The sequence below is a fragment of the Littorina saxatilis genome, linkage group LG2 (assembly GCF_037325665.1).
Source record: "Littorina saxatilis isolate snail1 linkage group LG2, US_GU_Lsax_2.0, whole genome shotgun sequence".
In the NCBI taxonomy this organism is placed as follows: Eukaryota; Metazoa; Mollusca; class Gastropoda; order Littorinimorpha; family Littorinidae; genus Littorina; species Littorina saxatilis.
Genome location: NC_090246.1, coordinates 96,269,730 through 96,284,531, shown reverse-complemented (window position 1 = coordinate 96,284,531; position 14,802 = coordinate 96,269,730). Strand labels below are relative to the sequence as shown.

The 14,802-nt window shown below is 40.9% G+C and overlaps 1 protein-coding gene across 1 annotated transcript in view; it reads right to left on the bottom strand.

The window, feature by feature from the left end:
- The window catches only part of LOC138960242 (uncharacterized), a 250,814-nt gene that overhangs the window by 25,365 nt on the left and 210,647 nt on the right, over positions 1–14,802 (bottom strand). The window contains exons 12-13 of the mRNA XM_070332049.1: positions 14,122–14,243; positions 11,107–11,280 (exon numbers count right to left, since the gene is read on the bottom strand). Coding sequence (XP_070188150.1) covers positions 11,107–11,280; positions 14,122–14,243 — 296 coding nt within the window. The remainder of the gene's footprint in view (positions 1–11,106; positions 11,281–14,121; positions 14,244–14,802) is intronic.

Here is a 14,802-nt window from a genome sequence, read left to right as displayed (position 1 = left end):
TCTCGTGTGGAAGAAAACGCCTGTCACACGACCAAGTCTGAATAGCAGGTAATGTCAATGTTACAAACATGCGATATTCATCTGAATACAAAAACAAAAAGTGTAGGTTATTGGAACGTGTAATCATAGACAAAACAAAACGTTACATGTACATGTTTTTATTTTTGTATTCTGATATATGGAACGTCAGCAGTCTATCTGTTTTCAGAATGTGTGATATGCGTCAGAGTAAGACATAGAAAATGAATAATAATCCAGTGGAAAATCATGAACATTCCTGAACCTGTCTCTTCTTTCTTCTCTTAGTTTCTATGCTCTTTAGCCGTTCACACTAGTCAAAGGGGAACTACGAGAGGAAAGGGGTAAGGGGCGGTGGTGGGTGGGTTCTGGGGGGGGGGGGGGGAGGTTTACCTTGTTTTCGGTCCTCTTTAATAGTCATCAGATTAGAGCGTAACTTAGTTCGTTAGTGAGTTCGTAAGTCTTCTGTCTCTAGTTGTGCCTTCTGTTTCATTTTCTGTGCGAAGAGAACGCTTCTGGTTCCAAATATGCATTGCTCACGTGGTGCCAAAACGATAACCTTTCATAATTCAATCATTAATTCATTTGACAAACCATGTGTCTATTTTAATAGTGAACACTGTTTTTTTGCGTTTAACCATCGTTTGTTAAAGTTAGTTCGCAAGAGTGCTGCTCTTACAACACATCAAATTGGTCATATGTTTTACAGTGGAGGCACTGTTACGAAATACTTGCAGGCTCAAACAAGGAAAGAAAACACAAAAAGTTGGCCGGATATCCTGGGTGGGGTGGAACAGAGGAGGGGGGTAAGCTGACGAAGATTAAAATTGGGAACGTAATTTAACACTACGGATATTTTCACTTCCAAGAATACATGTCAGACATGCCAGCAAACTAACTTCAATCCATAACTGTTTTTCTGGGTCAGTCGATTCACAAACAGGAAATGAGAGAGCGACACCTTGTCATGATACTACCAGCAAAGCGTAGATAAACTTTTTCTTAGATTTGTGTGCTAGCTGCCCGGCTTGATGGCATATAATATCGCATCAAAAAGAATATCTAGCGTTCGATGCGGTGGCACTCCCATGGAAGACATAAATGAATATAAAAAGGGTGCACGCAAGGAAAGTAGTACAACTGTCATTTCCTTGTCAACTAAAGTGAATCACGAGATGAAAATCAATCAGGATGGAATGAAGACTGCAAAGAGTTTTCATTTCTTTTCGCAGAATTTTCTCGGAGGTGAACGCCCTAGTCCTGACATCAAATTCAATCCCAGACGAATTTTCTGAAATTGAAGAAAACCAAGTGGGGCATAAAAAAAAAGAGAAAAAAAGAAGAGAAAAATCACACACATGCACTCACACAGGCACACAGACACACACACACACGCACACACAAACATACACACACACAAACACACACGCACGCACACACACACACACACACACACACACACACACACGCACGCACGCACACACACACACACACACACACATACACAAAAGCAGACACACATACACAAAAGCAGACACACACACACACACACACACACACACACACACACACACACACACACACACACACACACACACGCTGGGAGATATGAGGGGATTCGTAATGGGACAAGACAAAAGTTTGGAGATTGGCAGACTTAATCCAACTGGACAAGATTTAAGAAGACTTCATCGATATCGAGTGGAACACATCTGACAGCTGTGAGTTTTCAAAGTCTGTTTTTTTTCTCAGTCATACAACTTCATCGAAGAGATATAACGTCGCAACGCAAAACCCAAAGCAAAGAAAACGTCAGTCAATACCCTGGATTTCTATTAGATCCGTCTGGACGAGAAAAAAAAAGTGTTCAAAACACGACTTTCTAATCAATCCGTAAGCAGCGGTTGCAAAAGCTTAACACTAAATCCAAGGCTTGACGAAGGTTACAAAGTTATTTAACAAACAATCCTCAAGATATTACTTTTTTGAGAGTTATAAACTGTGTAAAGTCTGAATTTTCAAGAGACAATCCGCCAGTCTGTATGGCTTAAGCAGTCAGCGACTTTAGGAGTAGTATGCACGAAAAAGTGCCAAACTGGGTGGGAACCGAGCGCTGAATCGGACTAGTTGAAATTCAGATTTGTTTGAAATATCACTCCGACTCAGTTGAGACTTTCTTGTGCACATCACCCAAGGTTTTTTCTTACAGTCTCTGTACTGAATGAGTCGAGACTGTGGTGGTAAGAAACCAGTATACGTTTGTACATCATGATGGGAAACAACTGCATAATTATGCTTCAAGAGAGACATTTAGGTGAGAGTGTCTTAATCGAGCACTATTGGTTGTGTCATAATCAAGAATTAATGAATCGTGTAAATACGTATTATGGTTTAAAAAGAAAACAGCTTACTTGGCTTAAATTCCAATACAGGATTTTCTTTTGAAAAATGTCAACATTTTGTTTTTGTTCGTGTGTTTGTTTGTTTAATATGCTGGAACCGGGTTTTGGGTTTAAAATGCCCAAACACGAATTTTTTGGCTAAAAAGTTCAGAAACGGCTATAGTTTTGAAAAGGGGATGTAAGATGGGTGTTGGCGTACCTCTTTCTAAAACATGTGTTCAATCTTTACAGAATGGAAATGAGCGAAGATATGTTTTTTTATATTCTTGTTTCTAATGGGATCGCTTTCAGCCAGGCAGAGGCATATAAACAGCTCTAATGTTGAGGGGTGTTTCTTGCCAGTCATACTTTTCTTTGGAAGATGCCAATAAACAAAGAAACTGGCCTAGTTAAAAGTGCTTGACTTGCAAATCATGTCAGGAGACGAAAGAAGCAGGAAGGGATGATGACGTTAACGCAAAAAAACAACTCCGGGAAAAGAAAAACCAAGTCTGCTTTGTTTCTTAATGCTGTTGAAAGCTCTTCCTCCTACGTAATGTCAGATCAATGAATATAACCCCCACATACAAAGAATGTGGGATTATATTCCCAACAGTCATTCCAACTTGCATTCAGAACACATCGAAGTGGAGCAAAAAGTTTTAATGATGTACGTGCAAGCCTTCACAAAAACAGCCGCCCGTCTTGCCTACTTTGTGCTCCAACAGTCATTCCTGAGGGGAAACTCGTCCATAAAGAAGCGCTAATAAAGTTCGCCTGACAGGGAAATGGAGTGACAACCCATATCTGTTGGGCGGCAGGCCATTCCCTCATCCGTTTCCGTTTTTGAACATCTACCGTCTGCGGACGGTGCTGCTTTGCAATGTCTTAATGTCTTCGTTCATTATTCATTGGCGGCTTTTTCGGTGTATGGGTCGTACGAGGATGTTAACATTTTTTTGTTTCCTGTCTGTATGTCCATTTCGACCACACGCAAAAACTTCAAGTGTGCACACCCATACGTACGGACACAGACGTACACAAACGCACACTATTTCTCAGCCCCCTCATACCCCCCTAACCCCACCCTAGGTCTCTGAGAGACAATGTTTATTTACCATTGGCCAACCATACTGTTTCCCCCATGGAGTTCTGAAATGCAGTGATGACTTGGTGTATTGAAAAGTCGCTTTGTTTCTTCGGTCTATTAGACGAGGTATTATCGTTGTGCGCCTTGCTATTACAGTATCTCTTCTTGTTCTTGTTCTTGTTCTTGTTCTTCGTTCATGGGCTTAGACTCCCACGTTCACTCATGTTTTAGCACGTGTGGATTGTTACGTGTATGACCGTGTTTACCCCGCCATTTAGGCAGCATACGTCAATTTCGGGGGAGGCAAGCTGGGTATTTTCGTGTTTCTATAACCCACCGAACTCTGACATGGATTACAGGATCTTTTCCGTGCGCACCTGGTCTTGTGCTTGCGTGTACACACGAAGGGGGTTAAGTCACTAGCAGGTCTGCACATAAGTTGACCTGGGAGATCAGAAAAATCTCCACTCTTAACCCACCAGGCGGCAGCGACCGGGATTCGAACTCTTGACCTCCCGATTAGGAGGCCGACGTCTTACCACCTCGCCACTGCGCCCATAATATCTCTTTATTTTTCTTAATACTTTTAAATCGGTGTTCCTGTGAGTCTATTTGCGTGTCTGCTTGCGTGTGTGCCTGTGTGTCTGTCGCATCACTTCTTCATAATAACGATGTACTTTTTCCCCAACCCCCGTTTCTTTTTCTACCTCTACACCTCTCTCCTGATTAGCTCCCTCACTCTCCTTCCTTTATGAAATCTTTTTGCCCATAAAAAATATCTGCCAGATTTAATCTGCGTCAGTTGAGCTTCCTGATAGATGACAGGTCCTAACAGGGGCAAGAAACAGAGACAGTGCCAGCGGTGATGCCTCCGTGGGTTACCAATTTCCGACGCTACCAGTCTTTGGGCCTTTGCAAGTTCGGACTGGGTTAATGTATTCATGGATGTTTGGGGGATAAGGTGAGAAATTGATATTTATCTCCGCGGGGTCGGCTCCTGAAATGGAAGAAATCCTTTGAGACGATTGCAACGTCTGATAGTAGAACGGTCTGGGGGACCTTAGTACTTGGGGGAAGAGTGTGTGGGAGTCGATCGAAGGAATTGTTATTCTCGTGGCGAAAAAGTTTTAATGCAAGAAACATGTCCCGAAAATCCCATTAGACTAGTTCAGGACATCAGAGCCCTGTTGAAACCTGGTACGATTCCCTTTCCGTCTTCTTTCATTGCATCTGATTTTCTTTCTCATTGTCTGACTATAGCTACCTGCTAGTGTGTGTGTCTGCCTGTCTGCTTAAGAAGGATTGTCTGCTTGTCCGCCTGCTTGTATTTCTCTTGCATTTCAATGACCAGAGAAATAGTGCTGGCGCCTGCATGCGGTGTCACAATGCATACACAATCCTCTAGAGTTTGTTTCTGAGACAGACTCAAATTTAAGGACGCTGTACTACTTTGAATTGCAAATCAAAAATGTATTTATATTTACACAGACGCTTAATTCAATCGGATTTTCCTTTCGTTTCTTTTGTTTTATAAGCTCGACTCCAACTTTTTTGAGCGAAAGAAAAAGAAGAAGAAGAAGAAGAAGAAGAAGAAGAAGAAGAAGAAGAAGAAGAAGAAGAAGAAGAAGAAGAAGAAGAAGAAGAAGAAGAAGGCAGAGAGAAAGAGAGAGAGGGAGATAGATAGACAGTGACAGGCATACATACAGACATGCATACAGACACACAGTGAGAGATAGAGACGGAAAGACAGGGAGAGAGACAGACATAGACAAGCAGACACATACAGAGACAGATAGTACAGAGAAGACAACTAGTTACCCGCAATGCACTGTAATACACCATCCATTTGTGTTTTATTACGCAACTCAGCGTCGACGGCTGAAACAAACGTTTCTCTTTCGTGCAATTGCATTTATGAATGCAAATGAACGGCCAAGCGAGGAAGAAACCAACACAAAAGAAACGCCATCGATCAAATTCGACTTTTCATCAAGCAGGATCCTTCAAATGTATTCCATTCCAACTGCGAACCAAATGTAGATGTAGCCCTGATTTCGGAAACCATCTATGTCCAATACAATCATGAGCCTCGTTCGGAGATCTTTCCCATCGTACCCTTGACTTCCCTTGGATCTAAAACAAGGGAAAGGCGACTACATGGAAAGCTAGTGTTAGTGTAGTGAAACTAAAATGTATGCAACATTGTGTACAAGACCAAGAACAAACCCACACAAAGAACCGACCGACTGACCAATTAACCAGCCAACCAAAATCTTCTATACAACCAAAAAACTTATCACCAACAAAATCAACCGAACAACCAAGCAAATAAAAAAAGCAATCCACCGACTTAACACAAGTAGAAAAACTCACAAACGGACAGAGATAAGGCGACATCTATTGAATACAGTATCTCTCTTCCCCAACTTCGTTGTCAGGCGCGTACAAAATGTGTGTTTGTGTGTGTGTGTGTGTGTGTGTGTGTGTGTGGGGGGGGGTGGGGGTGGGTGAGATTAGCATCACAACAAGCAAAGGACCCACTTGAAACGAATATCAAACTGTGCTGTGGAAACATAATGTCTTTACCAAACCAAGAAACGCGGTTTCGATTTGATTCCAAAAAGACTTTGCTGGAGTTCTCTCACTTCCTCTACAATTCAGCTAATTTCCAATCGTCTCGAGAAGGATTGTGTTACAAAATTCATTCAGTTACATATTTGTTACATTTCCCCTACCTCTTTTTCTTTCAGTTTGCTGACACATTGAATCGTCCCTCAATTTCATTGGATTTCTTACGGCTACCCCTTGAGGCCTGAGGACAAATGCTTCCACAACAATTCTCATGCAAATTCGCGCGAGATCTCTTCAAGGCAAAACGGGAATCTGTCCTGGCAGCCCTCTCGAATGGCTTTGACTTCCGTTTTGTCGACACAGCTAGATCGTGTTTCTACTTACGTATTCCAACGATGCTTTTGTTTTGAGCCTTTGCAGAGCTTTTCTGGAAACACCAGATTTTACAAGCTGTTTTCTTGGATTTAAAGCTAAGATGTTGTTCTCGTGGGAAGGCTGAACTTTGCAAAGGATTAGTCTGTATGCTCACTGTGTAACTTTTCACAACACGTGAAATAGATAAAATGTTGCTTGGTCTTTAACATTCTTCCACTCGTTTCTTGTTTGTTCTGTGGTTATAGGTTGGCTTTGTCTGGTGTTTTTAATGTGTGTGTGTGTGTGTGTGTGTGTGTGTGTGTGTGTGTGTGTGTGTGTGTGTGTGTGTGTGTGTGTGTGTGTGTGTGTGTGTGTGTGTGTGTGTGTGTGGTTTCTTTCCTCTTTCTCTTGTCGATACTGGCATCCTGCTATTGTAAGTTGCAGGTACTGGAATAACGTGTAATCCATAAACTGATTTTAAGTCTTGGAGAAATTTATATATACCTTTCTTCGAGTTTTTAGGGATTGTAGCATGATACTTTTATATGTGCGCTTGTTCGTGTGCATGTACGTGATTGAGAGAGAGAGAGAGAGAGAGAGAGAGAGAGAGAGAGAGAGAGAGAGAGAGAGAGAGAGAGAGACAGACAGACAGACAGACAGACAGACAGACAGACAGACAAAACAAGAACAATTCTTTATTTAACGAGGATAATAGAGTAAGCAGTGATCTGCTTTTTTATATCTGGCCCTCACCCTAAAGAGGGACTAGTCTAACATTTCTAAAGAATAAGCACGTAAAGAGAGAGAGAGAGAGAGAGAGAGAGAGAGAGAGAGAGAGAGAGAGAGAGAGAGAGAGAGAGAGAGAGAGAGAGAGGGGGGGGGGGGGGGGTGGTGTTGGGGCGACGGAGAAACAGATCGACCTAGAGAGGGCGACTGGAAAACAAAGGTACCAACATTGGAAATGAGCGATGTGATCTATTTCTCCAAGCAGAAGGCATGACACTCTCTATAGAAGTAAGAGCAACTACTAGTAGACTGTGCCCTTTCAAAAGAAAGCATTTTTATCGGAAACTAAATAAAGAGCAAGAAAACAAATCAAAGGCAGAAAATGAAAAATAGAAAGTAGGAAAATATGCAAGCAAGCAAACAAGTAAACCAGTTAGTAAATAACACGGGCAGACAGACGAAAAGGGAAAGTAACAAAAATAAAGAAAGAAACAATGAAAAGAATAACAAAGAAGACACGCAAGAAAAAGTTCACAGATCTTGATGCGACACCATAGAAAGAACAAACATGAGAATGAACAAACGGAAGGATAAAACGCAAACCAACATGAACATCAAACCAAACGTCTGACGAGGCATAAAAATGCAAGACATCAAAGACTCGGATGTTCAAAGGGACTATAAATCTCTTGACTTCTCCCACACAGGTCAGAAAAATCAATTTGTTTGTGGCTTCTTGCTGGTTTGCCTGTTTGGAGGTTTCACGCAAATTGCACACAAATCATTACGCTTGACTGTAACAAAGGTAATAAAATGATATCCCTGGACCATATTGGGTTTTTTTCAAAACTGAAAACTCCGTTTTTTACGCATTGCTTTCGGAAGTTGAAAATTGTTGTGTTCTTTGATTATATTGCTGTTGGAAATCCTCACTGCAAACTAGGTTAAAGGAAAGAAAAAAAGAAAGACATCCCCTCTTATTTTCAAGCAAAATAACGAACAAACAACGATTCTATTTTAGGTACAAAATGTGTATAAAAATCTAAACCATTTTCCCAATATAATGATGTATGTCTTCACAAGCGAGCAAACACACTAAGACATGCAATGTTTTTCTGAAAAACCCCAACAACAAACAAAAAACAGAGAGAAAAAACACACACACAAAAACAAACACACAGAAAAAGATGAGGATAGAACGGAAATGTATGGACATTCCATAATACTTCCGGCGCCACCAACGAAAAAAAGCTACAACGTTTCTTTGATGCTCGCCTTCTTGTATCTGTCTCTTATAAAACACGAAGAAAAATGGATCAAACATAAACACTGACACAGGCAAACAAGGAGACCAAAATAATTCCTGACACCTCTTTTAAAGACACCCACGCATGGAGCAATCCTCCGGCGAATGAAAGAGACTTATAAAACTGGCATCCTCCCACCCACTTTCAATTATTTTCTCCTCTTCTTCTTTAATTTTTTTCTTCTCCTTTTGCTCTTTGTTCGGTGTTCTAACTTTCCTTTTATTTTCTTTGCTCGCACTGGGAGTGTTGCATTTCATCTGTTAACCCACATGCAAGCTACTCTGTCATTTCTACTTGAACAGAAAAACACGGCAAAATGAATACTATTTTCATCTGTTTACGTATTTGCTATTATTACACCCCCGGTATAGGGGTGTGTATAGGTTTCACTGGATGTGTTTGTTTGTTTGTTTGTTTGTGTGTTTGTGTGTTTGTGTTCGCATATAGATCTCAAGAATGAACGGACCGATCGTCACCAAACTTGGTGAACAGGTTCTATACATTCCTGAGACGGTCCTTACAAAAATTGGGACCAGTCAAACACACGGTTAGGGAGTTATTGGTGGATTAAGATTAAGAGTGACATATTAATGGTCAAAGGGAAATAACCTTCTCAGTTGGTGGCAGTGAGAATGGTTATTTCCCTTTGACCAACGGGGGTGTTTTTCCTACCTCGACGTACCCTTTCGCAATGGACCCTGTGTTTACATTCTGACTTCTGACTTCTGACTTCTGACTTTTGACTTCTGACTTCTGACTTTTGACTTTCTCTCTTCTGACTTCTGACTTCTGACTTCTGACTTCTGACTTTCTCTCTTCTGACTTCTGACTTCTGACTTCTGACTTTCTCTCTTCTGACTTCTGACTTCTGACTTTTGACTTTTGACTTTTGACTTTTGACTTTTGACTTCTGACTTTCTCTCTTCTGACTTCTGACTTCTGACTTTCTCTCTTCTGACTTCTGACTTCTGACTTTCTGACTTCTGACTTCTGACTTCTGACTTTTGACTTTTGACTTTTGATTTTTGATTTTTGACTTTTGACTTTTGACTTCTGACTTCTGACTTCTGACTTTCTCTCTTCTGACTTCTGACTTCTGACTTCTGACTTTCTCTCTTCTGACTTCTGACTTCTGACTTCTGACTTTCTCTCTTCTGACTTCTGACTTTTGACTTTTGACTTTTGACTTCTGACTTCTGACTTCTGACTTCGGGGGTGTTTTTCCTACCTCGGAGGAATTTCTTGTTATATTACACAACTATTCGAGCTTGTTGTGTTTGGCCTTTTCATTAAAACAACGATCTGTCTTCAAAGAAGGTGTCTGAAAATTTCAGGACACATTTCACGCCAGAGGAAGGTGTACGCCCATTTTAGGGCATATCGCCTTCTCCGTTGAAATCTGAGACAAGAGAAGCCGGATCGAAGGTAAATACTCGCACAAAATGTGCTAGAACTCGTAAACTAATTTGTATATATTGGCAATTTGCAGGTGGCAACTGCACAAACCCTTTGTCTATCACATACGTGATTTTTGTTCATAGTACCCGCTTTGTACGTGAAGTTTGCACTTACTTTTGTTCCAATCGCATGTCAAACCCTGCCTAACATGGGGATATACATTTTATTTCATTATTCAACCATTCACCTGCTGCTACAGCAGTTCGAACAAGATGTACAACATGTCTGCGACGTGTTGTGCCAAGATGTTTGCCCATGTAGCCATTTCTTTGCACCTAATTTTGATTTCAAAGTGAGCAAGTGCGAAAAATGAGTGTACGCTTCTGTTCCATAGCGATGTACGCCTCCATATATCTTTTCCGATCTGGAGGTGTACGGTTCTGTTCATTTCTAAAGATGAATAGCAGTTGAACAAAATGGCCATGGTTGGTACGTCCTTGAAAATTGGGACTTACGGTGGTTTGGGTAAGGAGTGGAGTACACATACGTTGCATTCAGAGGTGAAGATGCCAACATATAACTGCACTATGCACTTTTTCTTGTCTGTCGGACATAACCAACAGAAGATACAGTCGCTGAAAGCCCACAGAAAAAGAGAGTTGAAAATCGGCCACAGTTCTTGGTATCGCGTGTCATGTTTGTTGTGCATAACCAGCGTAATTTGTTTTGTATGATTTGCGATCCTGTGTCACAGTGGTGGTAAAAAATTGGCACTGCTGTGTGTAACCTCATTCAGTGACAAGATTAGCAAAGTCATACTCATTTCCGAAAGTTGACAGGGAAGAATACTTCTGATTCAATGCTGTCTTTATTTCGACGTGTGTTGACTAAGTTCAATAGTGTAGACACTGCCCTTACAGCAGAAATGCCGTTTTGAGTTAGCAGCCGGTGTTACACTCACAAGTTCTTTCAAAACACCGACAGCTTTACATTAATTTCGCTAGACCTGCTGAGCGGTCTGCATTAAACTTTCGAAAAATTCCAAAACTGTTATGGCCATTTGGTAAAGTAGCCAAAGAAAATAAATCCTCATGACGTCCCCTGTTACAGCCCGGTAAAATCTGCTTTTTGTTGGTCGACGTTGGGGTCGTTGCTGCGAACAAACGGTTCATCATCATCATCATCATCATCATCATCATCATCATCATCATCATCATCATCATCATCATCATCATCCTATGGACACTGAACAGTATCTTACCTTGTAGTAATCACAGGTGTAAATGTCTCTGGACATGCCAAAGTCCGAAATCTTGACCACCAACCCGTCCCCCACCAGGCAGTTGCGCGTAGCCAGATCACGATGGACAAAGTGTTGAGAAGTCAAGTAGCTCATGCCGTTGGCTATCTGCGTCGCGATGTCCACTAGGTCCGACTGCAACGTGAAACAGAAGGATTTGTTATGTAAATGTTACAGTGCTAAGAAGGATGTGGTATGTAATGTTAGAGTTCTAAGAAGGATTTGGTATGTAATGTCACAGTGCTAAGAAGGATTTGTTATGTAATGTTAAAGTGCCAAGAAGAATTTGTTATGGAATGTTATAGTGCCAAGAAGGATTTGTTATGTAATGTTACAGTGCTAAGAAGGATGTGTTTTGTAATGTTACAGTGCTAAGAAGGATGTGTTATGTAAATGTTACAGTGCTAAGAAGGATGTGTTATGTAATGTTACAGTGCTAAGAAGGATTTGTTATGTAATGTTACAGTGCTAAGAAGGATGTGTTTTGTAATGTTACAGTGCTAAGAAGGATGTGTTTTGTAATGTTACAGTGCTAAGAAGGATTTGTTAAGAAAATGCTACAGTGCTAAGAAGGATTTGTTATGTCAATGTTACAGTGCTAAGAAGGATTTGTTAACAAAATGCTACAGTGCTAAGAAGGATTTGTTATGTAAATGTTACAGTGCTAAGAGGGATTTGTTAAGAAAATGCTACAGTGCTAAGAATGATTTGTTATGTCAATGTTACAGTGCTAAGACGCAGAACGCTACGATAGACACTGGATAGAAGAGAATTATTTGTCATGTCGATGTTACAGTGTAAAGATGCACAGCGCAAAGATAGACACTGGATACAAGAGAAAGATGTGTTGTATTAATGTTACATTGCAAAGATGCAGAGCGCAAAGATAGACTCTGGACAAAGGAGAAGGATTTGTTGTGCAAATGTTACAGCGCAAAGATGCAGAGCGCAAAGATAGAAACTGGACAAAGTAGAAGGATATGTCGTGCAAATGTTACAGTGCAACGTTGCAGAGCACAAATATGTATACTTGATAAAGGATAAATATTTGTTTTGTAAATGTTACAGTGCAACGGTGCAGAGCGCAAAGATGATTCTAAGCAACATCGAATGCACTTATTAAACCATCCGTGTACTGTCATCGTTGACATAACTAAAAAGTTGAGTCCACAACACGAATACATATATATAAATACACGTCACATACACTCAACTCCCCGCACACCCCGGCCCATACCCCTCCTCTCTGTACACAGGCACGCACAAGTGTATGTAATAATACAATTTGTAAGAACATAATATGTATACATTTTCTTTCCCTCTCCCTGTAACTGTCCGTCTCTCATACTAAACCAACACGCTACTGTGAACACTAACTTGTGATCAAGTGCTATCAGACAGGAAATTCCACTTAGCACACCACTATCAATCATTCACAAGCACATTTTGCGAATTTTACGAGCGTCCCCAAAAAGGATCGTAGCACCTCTAGATTGTAGCGTTCTAGCCAAGACTGACCTTAATATTTGAAATAAGACGTGCACTTGGCACCACATCACCACACTCAAACCCGTAGATGTACTCGAATGAACTAATGGATTTTTTCATGCTTTTTTTACAGAACAAAATAGACGCATTATGTTATGTTTAACGAACGGATAACAATGTCAACAATCGTATACACAAGTAGGTTAAGCGTAAAGTCTGTTCTGGTATTTCGCAAATGGTCTTAACCATGAATAATACATTAAAGTATGGAGAAGACGTTCAGTATAAGATCCTGTGCTTAAACCCTGTAAGAAACACCCGTTGACTCAGCCTTTTTCGAGGAAGAATGCTGATATTTTGTCTGTAGACACTATGACTCACTTTGCAACAGCCCTGAGGTTTACATCTTATTCAGGAGATAGACAGAGAGAGAGAACTAACGAACGAACGAACGAACTTTATTACTCAAGGATGGAGATTTTAGGCTCACGCTTAGTCTTACAATCTGTCCCTGCTAAACTAAGAGAGAGAGAGAGAGAGAGAGAGAGAGAGAGAGAGAGAGAGAGAGAGAGAGAGAGAGAGAGAGAGAGAGAGAGAGAGAGAGAGAGAGAGACGTAGAGACAGAGACGGACAGAGATATCGAGAGACAGACAGAGACAGTGGGGGAGAGACAGGACAGACTTCGAAAAACAACGTTGCGCAATCCTGATCTCCAAATCCACAAGACGTAATACAGTGGTCTGACAAAGAGGCTATTAGGCACAACCGAAGACGCGCTCACGTATAGAATGACCCTGTATTTGTTGATGATGTTTCGTGGAAGTCGGTATCGCTCTTAAGATTTTGACATGAGGGGGTTCATGTCCGTGCAAAATTGAGGAACATTTTGCAAATTCCTCGGGGAAAATGTTTTCTTAAGCCTGTGAACCACTTTGCGAAATATAATATTCCTGCCCGAAATGCCAAACGTCTCAACGTTTGCTACTTCTAACAACTTTTTTTCTTCTATCAATATCCATTTTCATATGACTTTTTCCTTTGCTAAAGGAGTCAATAACGAGACAGCACGATCTCAAATGCTGAAGATTTATTACCAATTGATTATTCTCACGTTGTCTTTCACGAAACAGCTAAAGAATGTAGCAACGAGTGACTCTAAACGTGACCCTCCACCACGAAATGAGTCGCATGTCACCTCGCGCGGTTCTGCGCTAGGCTTAATATAAGTCCGGGGAGTGTCTGGTAACAGTGTGAGGGTCACCTAAAGTCACAGGCTTATAACTCAAACAGTTTTCGCTCTTTTCTAAAACGGTTTTCACTACTGGATAGAGCATAACAAACTCTTTAGACAAATGTAAAAATATGAAAAATCATGCAAAGGTGACATGCGACTCATTTCGTGGTGGAGGGTCACAAACGTCTGCAGCTTTGAACAGCCAGTGACTACCACACGTTATTAAAATACAACCAGCAACGAATGACACTAACCTTCTGCAACCTCATGATTCCAGCCTCCTTCTTGAGAAGCGCAGGGTCGTTCTTCCGCAGCAGTTCCGCCAGGTCGCCGTGCACCATGTACTCAAAGATCATGTAGGGGCTCTGGCCTGCATCTGTGAGCAACGATACACAAATAAACCATTTGAGTAAAACGTCTTGTATTTGTTTCTGTCAAGCCAAATGTTGAGGGAGGGGGGGAAGGGGGGGGGGCAGTTTTTATTGTTTACCTATTCACTAACAGACTTTTTTTTAAACATTTGTTATGGAAGTTCATGAAAGAAACGTTATAAGAGAAACAAAGGGGCTTAAGCTTTCAGATTATTTATGACGTGTCCTACACGAGTAAGTAATACAGTATAGTCATGCGAAACCAATCTCCTGGCACCTTAGAGAACAAGAAGCATTGAAATGAACAAGCGACTTTCCTCCTGTCTTAGAGAATAAGAAGCATTGAAATGAACAAGCGACTTTCCTCCTGTCTTATTTTATTAAAGTAAAGACTGCAATGAATTTGTGTTCAGGGCAACATTTATTTGGAGTCTATATAATGAGCCCGAAATATCTGAACAAAATATTGCGCATAGAAAAACATGATTAGACAACGTTAGATAGTGTCAATGAATGGAATATAACCTGCGATGCATTTACTTTGTAGTCTAGGCATGTGTAGAC